Source organism: Ornithodoros turicata, chromosome 2 (assembly GCF_037126465.1).
Source record: "Ornithodoros turicata isolate Travis chromosome 2, ASM3712646v1, whole genome shotgun sequence".
NCBI lineage: Eukaryota > Metazoa > Arthropoda > Arachnida > Ixodida > Argasidae > Ornithodoros > Ornithodoros turicata.
Window position 1 is genome coordinate 63,234,319 of NC_088202.1, and position 14,288 is coordinate 63,248,606.

The 14,288-nt window shown below is 45.8% G+C and overlaps 1 protein-coding gene across 3 annotated transcripts; it reads left to right on the top strand.

Moving 5' to 3' along the window:
• The first annotated feature begins 9,236 nt into the window (after positions 1-9,236).
• LOC135383623 (uncharacterized) lies at positions 9,237-13,937 on the top strand. Of its 3 annotated transcripts, none has more exons than XM_064613008.1 (5): positions 9,237-9,281; positions 9,501-9,595; positions 11,522-11,689; positions 13,531-13,620; positions 13,803-13,937. In XM_064613008.1, exons 2-5 carry the CDS (start codon positions 9,518-9,520, stop codon positions 13,878-13,880), a joined length of 414 nt encoding a protein of 137 aa, XP_064469078.1. In that variant the 5' UTR covers positions 9,237-9,281; positions 9,501-9,517; the 3' UTR covers positions 13,881-13,937. The 3 variants fall into 3 exon arrangements, with proteins under 3 accessions (XP_064469078.1, XP_064469079.1, XP_064469080.1); XM_064613009.1 differs by having other exon boundaries at positions 9,279-9,325; XM_064613010.1 differs by lacking the exon at positions 9,237-9,281 and adding an exon at positions 9,396-9,435.
• Positions 13,938-14,288: the final 351 nt, after the last annotated feature.

Sequence of the window (14,288 nt, forward strand, 5' to 3'; positions counted from 1 at the left end):
CTGAAGCTCTTGCTCACTTTTGGAACAACCTTCCTCTGCGAAGCTCCGTTTTCTGCACCTGTTCACATCAAGTCAAGGTCACGGAAGAGAATTAACATTGAACCGGACTTCTGACGGCGTCTTTCTTCAATTGAACCTGATCTTAAGACACTTGGAGCCTCCAGCTGGTATAGTAGCTAGACTAGTATGCAGCGTCATCCTTTGCACTGAACGCAATGTTGAACTGTAGTTTCGTGTTAGGGTTTTCATATGGGACTCTGTGATACTAAAGAAGGCAGAAATATGCTACCTTCTCATTTCCTCCAAGGCGGTGCCTTGTTTCTTTGTTTGATGATGATGATAATTAGGGTTTATTGGCACAAAAGCTACCAAGGCTATAGAGCGCCAAGCAATGGTATGTACGATGACAAAAGTAAAATCAGAGATGATTATTTAAGAACTACCGGAGACAGTTACCACATATGATAAAATGACTAAAATAACAGTATGAGATAACAAGAGACCTGGATGTCCTTGAAGTATTCATACACAGCTGTAAAAGGTACTTCAGCCTCATCACCCAGCAAAAGGGCCGGGTGAAACGGTAAACAATATCTGTAAAATCGATAGAAGTGACGTCGACGAACATCTTCATAGGATGGACATGTAATGAGGACGTGCGTAAAACAAAGCGCCCCCCCGCTGTGGCCACACTCCGGGGTGTCCTCACGCCGCAACAAATACCCGTGAGTAAGGAATGTATGACCCAACCTTAGCCGACAATGTACCACCTCATGCAGACGGTTGGAAGTGGAGATGAGTTTCTCCCGAGATTAGGCTTGTCAGAATGTAACTTATTTTTATCCTGCGTGTCCCAAAATATCTGCCACTGATCATTGATGACGTTTCTTAATGCCCGTCTAATATCCTGGATCGGGGCTCAAGAGGGGTTATATCTTCAGTTAGTGCACTTGTGGCAACACTATCGGCTCTCTCATTACCAGGTATCCCGACATGGCTGGGTACCTAGCAGAACATCAGGTTGTAAGACCTCTCCGAGATCATACTCTCTAAACACCTCGCATGGTGAACAAGCAATTCCTTAGTTGGGTGTAAGTTGCAAATAGCTTGCAGTGAGCTCAGAGAATCTGTATAAACTACAGATGATGTAATTTCATTGTGCAATATGTTCTTGAGTGCTAAAATTATCGCATACATTTCTGCGGTAAAAATGGACATGCTGGTTCTGAGACGGCGTGAGCTCGTGTGTGAACCCGTAACCATGGCGCACGAAACACCTGTGCTGGTTTTTGAACCGTCAGTGTAAAACTCTGTGTGCTTGCTGAAGCTTTCTCTAAGATGAAGGAATTCTTGTAACAAAACAGCCTGTGAAGTGTCAGATTTCTTGAATTTTGTTAGTGACTTGTTGAAACTTGGAGGTGGTTGCCGTGGGGGCAGCCTTTGCTTAAATTCCATGACCTTGTAATCGTATTCAGCAAAGTTGCATCGTTTAACTTCCTGAGGGATGCGCATAAAAAAGGGAAGTGATTGTGACGGTTTATTCAAAAGTTGTTGCTTGTATTGAGTGTCCTGCACACATTCGAGCGCTGGATGTTGGGGGTAGTACCGAACCCCAAGTGCATATGTGGCGCTAAGAAAAAACCTCCGTCTTGGGAGTGACCAGTGGTTCGAGTCGAAATACAAACTCTCCACTGGCGATGTTTCTGAATGCACCAAGGACTAAGCGTAGTCCCTGGTGATGCATCGGATCGAGTATCTTCAAAGCAGTTGGTCGAGCCGACCCATAAATAGCTCATCCATAGTCCAATCTAGAAAGGACAGTGGAGATGTAGATGTGGTTCAGTACTTCGCGATCTGCTCCCCAGGACCGGTGTGAAAGTACCTTTAGAATGCTAAGGGATTTAATGCACTTATTCTTGAGTTGTTTCATGTGTGGCAGAAATGTCAGTTTTTTGTCAAAGATGAGTCCGAGAAATTTGTGCCCAGGCTGTACAATAATTGGGTGGCTGCGCAACTTCAAAGCTGGCTCAGGGAAAACTCCCCGAAGCCTCGAAAAGTGGACACAGACAGTCTTTTCAGGAGAGAACTGGAAGCCATTTTCATTTGACCACTTCACTAACCTGTTGATTGCCAGCTGGAGCTGGCGCTCGCATGCAGACACATTTGAAGAGCAATAGGAAATCTGCAGGTCATCTACGTACAACGAGTACTTAATTGAAGGAGGAATTACTTTTGCTATTGAGTTCATTTCCACGATAAAGAGCGTGACGCTTAGAACTGACCCCTGTGGGACACAATTCTCCTGTACAAATGGTCGGGACAGTGTTGTTCCCACCTAGACTCTGAAAGTTCTCCGTTCGAGGAAGTTCAAAATACAGCGAAGCATGCGACCGCGAAGTCCCATTGCATACAAGTCTCGAACAATACCGTACCGCCATGTGGTGACATAGGCCTTGTGCAGGTCAAAAAAATACACTGACACAATGCCTACTTCTTACAAAAGCCTCCCTAATTGTTGTTTCAAGGCGCAAAAGCTGGTCCGTTGTAGACCGTGCAACCCTAAACCCACACTGGTATCGATCCAAGCAGTTATTTTCCTCTAAAAAATATATGAGGCGGTTGTTGACCATGCGTTCAAAAGTTTTTCCCAGACAACTTGAGAGCGCAATGGGCCTATAGCTAGATGGATCTGATGAATCCTTTCCTGGCTTCAACAGCGGGATTATGGTCGCTACTTTCTAACCAGAAGGAACTGATCCTTCTCGCCATACGGTGTTGAAGAAATCTAAAACACATTCTAACGAAGAATTGGATAGGTTTTCTAGCATGCTGTATGTCACACGATCTGGACCCCAGTAAACCATAAATGTCCCTGGGATGACTGTAAGACGTCCTTACCAGGATATATGGGCTACCTGTGGACGTCCACATTCCTCCCGATGATGTCAGAGTGGACATCCCATGGATGTTAAAACAAGCACCCATATCATGTCACTGGGATATCTTTCAGAGACATGATCTGGTACCTTGTTTGGACGTTTTTTTTTATGTTATGCTAGGTGTATATACTTTGAGCAATATCATCATGCAAATATGTGGTTCAGCTTCAACGTTTATTGGTGTACTGACTGAGTACAGTAAGACAGTTCTTCAAAAAAACTCTCGACTAGAATGAATCAAAAGTAAGATAGGAAACTACAGTAGTACAACAGCAGCTAGGAGCTTATACATATGCTGGGTTTAGAAGCATTTTTAGCAGAATGGAGACAAAAGTATACAGGTTGTGTAGAGAACAAGGTTAAGCCACGTTGTACTACATAGCATGTAACCAGAGTAGCAGAGGCACTGCCGTAGTAACACACGTTTATGGGTGTGTTCCCTCTTGACGAGTGATATATGAGGTTTGATGTGATTGGGGACACTGTCTTGATGCTCATGTTAACACGTGGAGCTTCTCTGATACTAATGTTAACAGAGCTGTTCAGGCTGATGTTAACACTAGAGCCCCTCTGATGCTGATGCTAACATGAGGGCTGCCTTGATGCTGATGTGGCACAATAGTTGCATTGGTGCTGGTTATGGCAATCTTGAAAATGCTGCTGTGTGGCCAGCAACGGCAAGCTATTCGCCGCCCCTCCCCGTCGCTGTCTACATGCTTTCTGAAATGTTCTGCGAAGTAAGCCGCTCATGTCTGGGGGAGATGAGAAGCCGCAAAAACCCATGCGAAACAGTAGATAGCAGCAAGAAAGCACTTTATTCACCACTCACGAGTACGTACCTCTGAAAGCATCCCCATTCATCATCAACACACATGAGCGCTCGTCTCAAGCGGACACAAAATTCGCAATGATCGGACGATTAACAACAATGAAAAAAAAAGCCCATAAATTCTCACTTCTGGGCCAACTTGTCTTTCTCAAAGCATTTGCAAATTTTGTGATGATGTGCGTGACCCTCCACCACATTGAACACAATGCTTGCGTCTCTCTTCCTGGTGCCCGTTGCGCCATACATGCCTAAGCTGCAAGAAATATCTTTTCAGAAAACACGATGACAGCATGGCCATGTGCAGTAGGTGTCAAGACATATACATATCGTCTGCACAAAACGTACAGTCGCTCACGGTTTCATCTTGCGTTCCATCTCCCTGTCGTTGGTCAGATTGCCTGCAAATGGAGTGAAATCTACAATGACAATGCATGGCAGAGCCGAACATATTATTTCACAGTTATATTGATTACGCACCTGACACGGCAAAAACCCTGATGGCGACAAGCGATTTTGGCTTCAGATACAGGGTCCCGTCCTCACTAGACATTTCAAACTTGACTGGTCTGCTGGGGGTTGGCAGAAACATTTCCCCTTACGGGCTCTTTCTCAGACGAGTTGCTAGAACGACAACATAAACTGGGAACGACAATACAAACCCACTAATAGCTGCAGACTTAGCGGAACAATAATACGCTCGAGATCATGCGTATCACTCGCGGCGATGAGAAACGTCCGTTACAGCCAAAGCGAACCGAACAAAACTACGCATGCGCGACAGACAGCGCTGGCTGGTGGCATGGTGAACAGGCAAGGACGCGGGAGTTCGTGTTGGCATGCAGCCAAAGCAGCTATCGCCACCCAAGAAGCGAAAATAGCAAACTGTACACAATATTTTTTGTCCATTTAAACTGAAAAATATTGTATCGGGCACGTGTCTGGTATCATGCATATCTAATTCCACTGAAGTGACACTCACCCCCACCTTAGAACGCTTAGAACCACATTACGTCCATATCAGAATGTCAAAATACAATCCTCAGGATGTCATGCAATTGACAGCCTTTGTGACACTACCTATGGATGTCCTACTGATGTTTAAATTGGACGAGGACGTCTGGACCAGATGAGGACGTCCATGGGCTTTTCGTGGTTTATTGGGCTGGTGCAGTAACCTTTCTGCGTGATAGGGCCCTCAGCAGTTCTGTCATTGTAAATAAGGAGTTGTAAGTGTACCCATTTCCAGATCCAGGGGGGATGGTCTGCTTCTCTGACTGTTCCTTGATTTTAATGAAGTCAGCGCTATAATGTGAAGAGCTCGATATGCTCTGAAAGTGTTCTCCAAGGGCGTCTGCCTGTTCTTGCACGTTTTGGCACACAACGCCATTTGCTTGTAGTAGAGGAACAGAAAAACTAGCATAATCGCCCTTTACTTTTCGGAGCCTGTCCCAAATTACCTTTGATGGTGTGTTGTTATTCAGACTTGAGACAAAAGCCTTCCACGACGCTTTTTTGGCTTGGCGCCGTGTCCAACGGGCTTTAGCCCTAGCCTTTTTAAACCGGATTAGGTTTGTTGTGGTTGGATATTTGCGAAAGATACTCCATGCCCGATTTTGCTCCTTTCGCGTATCCTTGCAGTCGGTGTTCCACCAAGGCTTGGAGCGCTTTGGCAGGTTCCCAGACGTTTGTGGAATGGATAGAACAGCTGAATTTATGATCGCATCAGTCACCACTCTGTTTGCTTCTTCAATATCTCCTCTCTGAAGAGACAGAGATGACAAATCGACTGTTTTCTTAAAATTACTCCAATCGGGAAAGGTTCCATCGAGGCGGTCGTGTTCTTAAGCTACTTGTTGGACCAGGAAATCTAAGTACAACTAGAAAATGGTCGCTACCGCGAGGGTTTGCTTGCACATCCCAATTGACATTATAATACAGAGAGGGGCTGCACAAAGAAATATCTAGTGGTGAAAATGTCTGAGTGGCAGAATTTATGTACGTTGGGAGACCAGTGTTCAAAAGGCAGCACTACTTTGAAAGTAAAACCCTTTCAATTAGCTTGCCACGACTGTCGAGCCTTGAGCTGCCCCACAGCGGATTATGGGCGTTAAGGTCCCCGAGAATCATGAAGGGCTGAGGAAGCTGATCACATAACTGTTCAAACTCTGCCTGGTCTACGTTTTCTACTGGCGGTAAGTACAGAGAGCAGACAGTAATTACCCGTTCGAGACATACTTGAGCGGCAACAGCCTCAAGGTTCGCTACCAGTGGTACGGCCCTTGCAAGTACAGACTGTGGGACAACGACAGCCACACCTCCCGATGCGCGCGCGCACCCTAAACGATCCTCTCTGAACACGGTGTATCTTCGAAAGGGGTTTGTGCTTTGTGGGTGTAAATTTGTCTCCTGTAAGCAAAAACAAACCGCCCTATGTCCCTCGAAGAGGCCTTTTATGTCATCGACATTTGCAATAAGACCCCGACAGTTCCAGTGGAGGATTGTTTGGCCCATAATGTACGAAAGAAAGAGAAAAAATCTAAGTACCTCGAATCAGAGGACTGTGCTTTCATTTCCTACTTTTTTTGGCGGAGTTATTTTCTGTCGAGGGGTTTTCTTCCTGGCCTTTGCCAGTTCCTTGTCAGAGATGTCTGGAAGCGAACCACTCGCCGACAAACCCTTGACAGTCTTTTTCTGTGATTGTGAGGTCGTGAGGTCGTGAGGTCGCTCACGAATGAGCGTTCCGAGCTCGAGTCATCGTCACAATCCATAGAGATTTCCTCCACGGAGGACGATGACAGTTGTGACACCACAGCTTCAGGTGGCGTCATGGATGTAGTTGGTAAGACAGTGTGGGTGTGATGTCAGTTTGCGTTTTAGTGGATTGTACCTGTGTTTGTGTTGCGCGTGTTATCATTCTTGGTTTCTCCTTCGCCTTGTCAGCATAAGATTTGTTTCCGAACAAAAATGGGGATACCCTTTTTCTTGCCTCAATGTGACTTATATTAAGTGTCAATTTAAGATGTAGAACCTCTTTTTCGGCTTTCCATTTCGGACAAGACCGAGAATAAGAGGGGTGGTTCTCAAAACAATTGACATAATGTTCGGCCCGATCACATTGCTTCGTTTCGTGTCCCTCCTGCCTACAACGTGCACAGCAGGGGCGGCCAGTACATGCACCTGCAGCGTGTCCAAAGCGGTTGCATTTAAAGCAACGAAGAGGGTTGGGTATGTAAGGCCTAACGTCGGTTGTTAGGTGCCCCACTTTAAGCTTCTCAGGTAGCACCGGTGTGTCAAACGTAAGTATAACTTTTTATCTTGCGGACATCTATAACTTGTTGGTCTTTCAAGTTCATCAGAATATATTCAGCTGACACATCGATCAGTTCAGACAGGGAAATGATGCCTCGGCATTTTTTCAGGGTCCTATGTAGAGACGCGGAGATCTTGTGCCCATCATCTCTGTCGCGTTCAGAATAGTGTTGCTATCCCTTTCGGATACACATTTGAGGAGTAAGTCGCCAAACCTCATGCGTTTGATCTCTGTCACATTTTTTGAAAGTGATGCAACCGCTTTTTCGATGGAAAAGGGCGACATTTTACCTAAAGGAGTGGGCTCAGGGCCAGCACTAGACAAGACAATGAACTTTGGTGTGTTGTTTGGCGTGTTCAATAGCACAGTTTGTAAGCCATCGGTACGAGGGCGCTTACCGCTCCCGATCAAAGATTTAGAAGAAGATTTTTTTTCTCCATGCGGTATTTAGAGCTGGACGATCCAAACTGTCTCCCACACTTCACGTCCATACATGTGGGAAGGTCCCGGAGTTACTGAAAACCCATCGGCCGGGGCTTGACCAAAACCCCGAACGCCTACGTTCATGGTTTCTCTCCCTTCACCTCTCATCCCCTCGGCACGGTAGCTAACACTTTGGGGCTGGGGGCTGGGGTCCGTGGTGGCGCCACTCACCAAACAATAGCCAAAGCCAGTGCCCCCTGCGTTGATTCTTTGTTTGTTTTCCCCCCTTTTTTTCCTTCACGTTCCTTATTTATGTCAACATGAATCGTACTTAACCGAGGTCCTCGAATGGATTTTCAGTGGTTTGGGGGGTCTGACACAATAAGTTTGGGAAAGGCTGGTCTAGCGTATACACTAGACCTAAGGCGCCTGCGAAGGACGGGGTGCTAGAGATTGACACGGGCCACTACTTTTCGACCTGCCCGGTCCGAGAATGCCGTCAGAAAATGACCAGGCCCGCCCACCCGCTAGGGGCTGCCGAATATAACTCCGGAATATCCAGTGACACCGTCCAAGCACAAAAAGACCAACATACAGTTGCCTTTGTTGACGTTTCTTAACTGTTTTATTTGTCGCACTGCCGGTGTACCTCTTGTTTTCGGAATAAAGAATATTCGCGATGCATAGAACAATCATGGTGCATAGAACAATCGAGGCCCAGAGCCCAACAGGCGTGGGTGTCCCGAACCCGGTCCGCGGGCCTCGGGCTGGCCCTGCCGTTGTCGATCTGCAGGGGACGCTCCGAAATATCTTAGGTGAAATTTATGCACATTAAATCGCATAGCCCACAACCACAAAAGACGGCCTTGCTGTCCCCTGAAAAAAAAATCAGAATCTTAGGGAGCATCTTAGGAGTAACTTAAGAAATTAGTACAAGTTACTCATGAAAAGTATTTAAGTATACTAAATACCCAATTGTAAAAGTATTTGTAAGTTACCAGGCGACTCCCAAAAGTATTTCAGATAGAGTAACTTGAGGAGAGCATAATTTAGGTTGCGTACAAGTATGACAAACTGTCACCGGCATCAGCTGTATAGGCCACAGCCGCGGATTTCTCGTAAATGCATAGTGGCATATCCCCAAGTCGAGAAGATCGCGGAGCTGTTCGCCTTCGAAATTTAGTTTTTGTATGCGCCACACCAGAGACCCGCGGTCCACTCTCTTCCAATAATCACTGGACATTGCAAATCATGATTCCCGCACGAAGGATTGTGCGTCCAGTACACATGACACGGACCGCCGAGCCCGCCACAGGAAGCAAGAAACCAAAAGACAGCAGGTCTTGGACAATGAGGAGCGTCAGCTTTTTGCTTCAAAACACAGAATGAGTAAATATAGACCATGTACAACTCTATTGAGCGACAGCCTTGGTGCAGTCATTCGTTTTTTTTTTGTTTGTTTTTTTTTTTTTCAGAAAGATTGTCCACTGCCTGCGTCTAGCGGCTGCCCGTTCATCTATTTACTTGAGTGTTTTGTGGTCACTTGGTTGTAGTACAAATTGCCGCTATGCCGCTGCACATTCGAGAATTCTTTGTTAACTGCTTCCCCACCCAGTAACGTATTATTTTGTCATTCGTAGCAATGTCCTTGGTTATGTTTTAGTTTAGGGAGCGTTTGTGTGGCTAAGGGCCATTTCCTTTGTGGCAGAAGAAGAAGAAGAATATTCCATATACGCCCCTATCAACTGCATATCGTCGGCTTTACCTTGTTGTGGGGCGTGTAAGTGCGCTTATTTTATCGTCGGCTTTTGGAGTCCACGTCACGTATGTTATTGGAGTCCACCTCACGGACACAGATATAATGTCCCATTTTCGGATCTAGCAGTCGAAGGGCTGCACAACCAGTATTGCCGTTATAATCTGCATTGCAAACTGTACTTTCATTGTGGTGTAACTGGCCTCTCGACGTGAAATGTGCCTATTTCTCATATTCACGCAGAAACCATAGCACCAGAGATGCTACCCGTTCTAGCTTCTTTCGAGGTAGAGGAGTACGCAGGCAGCCTAAACGGTGTCTTCACAATACTAGAAGTGGTAAGTTTTACTGATTATGCCCGTTAGTGTGTGCTACGTGCCACAAGCGCAAGTTTCTTAAGACATATTAAGATATAGTTAATATATCACATAAATGCATCATGGTCAGACGCTTTGGGAACTCATTGTCCTTCCGAACACGCCCTCCGTGTCTGCATATTGCTTTGTCTAGCCATGTACGTACAGTCGAGAAAAATATCTTCGAACGGTAACGGCGGGTGGACATCCTGGACAGTGTGGATGGCGATATGCAAAGATGGCGCGTGCACTCGTTCAGAGGGGTGGACCCGTTAAATCTTCGTAGACCTAAATGATGCCCCTTTGGGGGGAAAGCTCGCCCTCTGACATCCTGGAAACGTCTGACTGGAGCATTTCACTCCAAATAACTCTCTTGCGGCCCTCACGCTCGAAATCGACATATTTCCAGAGTTAGTTGTATTTTGTCGTGAGAGTCTGCAGGATACGCATGCCTACTAGACTCGAGGAGCAACCAGAGAGTCCGCTCACCGCCTTGTGCGACCTTTTCATGGCGTGTCAGCGCCCTCTCCTTTTCCACGCCTACTCCTCACGTATTCTGGGCAGCGGATCGCAAAGAATTCGCAGTAGGAGAGAAGGAAGTAACGCGTGAAGGCTGCGCCCACATTTCACCACCACGACGTCGCGCCTTGAATCACTAAATAAGCTACGCTTCAGAGTATCGACACTGAGTTCCAAGAGCGAGCATGCGCCATCTTGTTTCAGCGCCACGCTACCCACGCGCACTTTAGCGCACGATGCCATCTGTCGTGCGCGAGTGAAATGTTCATTTCTCTTGCAAGCAGCTCATCGAAGTTGACGGCCTTGACATCCTCGGGACGCTCTGGTGGACAATACATGCATTATCGCACAACAATCATAATGCTTCTCTATCCCACAGAGAGCATTATGTTAGCCGTCTTGGATCCTCAAATGTGGATGGTACCTGTGTGGTGCGGAAACATGATGGCGCTCTTGCTCTCCCTTTGACCTCAGTATCGATACTTTGAAGCGAAGCTTATTTAGTGACTCTAGTCGCGCCTACTCCTTTTCTGTGCGCGAGTTGCAAATCGTGTAGATTCCAGTGATTCCTAAAGCCGATAATAAATTATAGAGCTCGAGTCGGTGAAAAGCGAAGCAAGGATTCGTTAATTCCCGTGGAAACAGATATCTACGTGTTGGTGCTTGAAGAGCAGACTACCCCTTTCACGTTTCTTTTTTTCTTGTCTTTCCGTGTTAGCGCCGCGAAGCAACTTTGGCTATGAGCGGCGTACAGATGCGGACAGATGAAAAGAGGAAAGCAGGAAGGAGCGGGGGACAGGGGGGGTAAGTATGCGTCCTGGGCAGACTTCAGGGGGAACTGTGCCGACATTCGTCTTGCGAGTCTTCGGAAAACCCAGGGAAAATCTCATTCAGCACTGCCTCTGGTAGGATTCGAACCTACCACCTCCTGGTCTTCAGCACGACCTTGGCTAATACCAGTGTCCAGGGAATTGTCCAACGCAAACGCCTCCCACAGTAACTGATCAATTGTACATCTCTCCTTTCATTGGCCCGTCTACATCAATAAACTGTCAGCCGAATATGTGAGCAGGGAAAACCGTCCAGTCGTTCTGTTTTATCTTGCCGAATGAGACGGAATCGTTGGCTGAAGTATATCAACATTACTGAAGGTCCTTTTCATTGGATTGCTTACAATGCTCTATTTCTGTTGGATTGATAGACGGTAACAATACCCAAAGCTCCCTCCGAAACTTGCGCGAATGAATATGAGGCTTGCCTGTGTGTCTATTTGTTTCGCTGTACAGGATTGAAGCGACGCAGCTATAGGCGAAAGGCAAGCTTAGTCACATGGCATCGAATTCAGCTGAGTAACTCCGACTTGCGAATGAATGTAACTTTATATTACAGCTGTTCGGCATCCTTTTGTACTTCTTGATGGCGCGCAGCACGATGACGACGAAGACAGAAACGTTCTTATATTCTGTCAGCTACGCCTACGTCTTCAACGGAATGCATATCCTCGTCTCGGGATCTATTTCCCTCTATTCCGCATATGTGCTGGAGCACATTTTCTACGTGAGTGCCTCAGGTGACTCTGTAGATGAGCCGAGAAAGTTCGATAAAGTTCCATTTCGACGGCTGTCAATTCGGAACGCACCAGTGGACATATTTTGACGTTTTTCCTCGAAAAGTTTCACCATTTCTTAACGGTTTTAATATGAAGACCAAACAGCCTAAATTTTAACGCTTTTCAGGGGATCTAGGACAATTTTTCTCAGGGTGGGGGAAGGGGTTCGCTTTTGGACACCATGGACAGCTTCACACATTACTTAAGTTCAACTGAAACACTATGTAACGGCAGAAATTGAGGGATGAAGTCAGGGCTCATCCGTACCTCCCCCCTCAGATATACGCTTGATGGTGCCAAATATGGCAACACGAACACCACATGTGACAGCAGAGAACACAGCGCACCGCTCACAGAGAAGACAGCGGCCCTGCTGTTAGCCAATAGCTACAAATTCACGTAGATAACAAGGAGACCGATTGTCTGACCGTCTGAAGACCGTGTGTCGACGAAAGCGAAAGTTGCGATGAACGGTACCCCATTGGCATCCTGTTCAAGGGCAGCCCTTTCGTGCTTGCGAAAGCAGTATTGAAGGGAAAGCATTATTTGAAATTGAGCGGAAGACTCTCCTTTGAAGAGAAACAGGGATCGGATATGACAGTAGCATTTAAAAATCCTGCCTAAATCAGATGTGCTGTCGCACCCTCACAATATCAAAATCATGATCTCAGTTGTCTCGCGACGTAAACCCCCCAATTATTATTATTATCAAAATTACCAGGTCCATGATCAAATCCCTCCAATCCCTGTTCATCCCACAAATCATCCATCAAATCCATCAAATCCCACCAGCCCACCAACGCTCTACCCTGAAAGCACCCCTAAACTTTTTGGCAATATAAGGCTTCTGTCCTCACTGTTGCTAGGATTCGCGCCAGTCGATACTAAAGTCAGCATCATCGCGTGCATCACTTTTGTCTTGTCAATAAAAAACAGCTGACTGTCACTGCGCAGATGACTATTGCTTGAGGTATAATCGTATTTCACCAAATTACAATGGAATAGGGTAGAGATCGGTTGTGGCGATGAACTACCTCAGTTATCCTTGCAATCAAGTTGTCGTAAGACCGGATTTTACAAGCTTACAGAAGCAACAGGTGTCATACACGCGAAAATAGTAAGTTACATACAAAAGCTATCGTAATTTATTTTTATATGAGTCATATAACAGTTATGTACAATAATCATTGTGTTTCTTATGAGTCACATTAATGTAGCAAGGCCAAAACCATCCAGCGTCAGAAAAATTAGCGTCCCTTTCTTCACTCTTCATTTTTTTTTTTTTTTTTGTCTTTTCAAGTAGGAACAGTCAGCAAAGCGGACATTACCGTGCGGATAGATGGGAGATAATCTGTTTCCCCAGCAGAGCCACGTATTTGCTTGGCAGACACATGGACTGCTTACGGGAAGACAGCTTAGTATTTCTCTTGGCTTGTCAAGCGAAGTTTCTCAGTAATGAATTACAGTAATGCATAAACACGCCGCTCCTGTTTTTAGCACACGTGTCTGTTTGATGGCATTTTCGGTTGTTTTCATGGTAAATAGGGTGATTTCATTTTTGTATGGCCCTCCTCCATGATGTAGTCTAGGGTCAATGTGACCCGCAACTCTATCACAGGTCCCTGGCCTAAGCCTTCGTACAGTCCATTCTGGTCTCGTCGAAGGTACAAATACAGCAGTAAAAATGATTGTCGTATTTCGGCGAAACGCTGCCAATGTCACACCACATTTACTCAGTGTAAGCGCTTTCAAGATTGTGATGCATTTGATCTCAACTCTTTGTTTTCAGTATGAAGCATTCCTCATGTCCGCAACCATCACCTACGTCGTAGGCTCAACATTGCTGGTCAGAGAGGCCAATATGGTAACTTTTCGTGCGGTAAGTTGACAACAGGCCTTCACGAGAAACAGGGATTCGTACCAGATACTACTCGTGCCAGAATGCTTAGTAGAATAAAAACTTGGCTTGTTCGATTCCTTGAGGCTGCTGTTCCTCGTAGGGTGGTTGTGTTCTCTATACATTTCAGTACGCACGAATTACCCCCTTTCAATTTTTTCCAGATCGTGGGCCTCTTGGTCGGAATTATCCATGCCGTCCACTTCATAGCGACTTTCTTAACGTTATACATCACGAAATGACTCAAGTTATGTTGTTCACTATATAATTTGTAAATAAATGCGTTCGACGCAATTGAGTAGTGCTAGATACTACGTACGCGTCTGCACAGGAGGCGCAAAGTGCGCAAGGTCAAAACACATTTCGCAGATGTGACAAGACATCCTGTAATAGCCGTAAGAGATACCACGTGGGTGTGTACGAGACTAATGTGAAGCATGTATAGAATGGTTGCTTGCTTCGTGATTTTCGTTGGGCAAATGCAAATTTTCAACGGTTTCGGTTTAATAAATGCAGCACCTTTAAAAATGCATGCTATCATCAAACCTTGTAAATCGTAATTTTCCTTTCTTGCATTTCCTATAACGGACTACGGTGCGGCGTTTAAAAAAAATAGAAAAGCTCCTAGGACCACTGAGTCTTAAAAGCTC

Excerpts from the sequence above, each read along its gene's own strand:
- LOC135383623 (XM_064613008.1), top strand. The coding sequence starts at position 9,518 with ATGCTACCCGTTCTAGCTTCTTTCGAGGTAGAGGAGTACGCAGGCAGC. Across the intron at positions 11,690-13,530 it reads TGCTGGAGCACATTTTCTAC|TATGAAGCATTCCTCATGTC; the intron begins GTGAGTGCCTCA and ends CTTTGTTTTCAG. Across the intron at positions 13,621-13,802 it reads ATATGGTAACTTTTCGTGCG|ATCGTGGGCCTCTTGGTCGG; the intron begins GTAAGTTGACAA and ends AATTTTTTCCAG.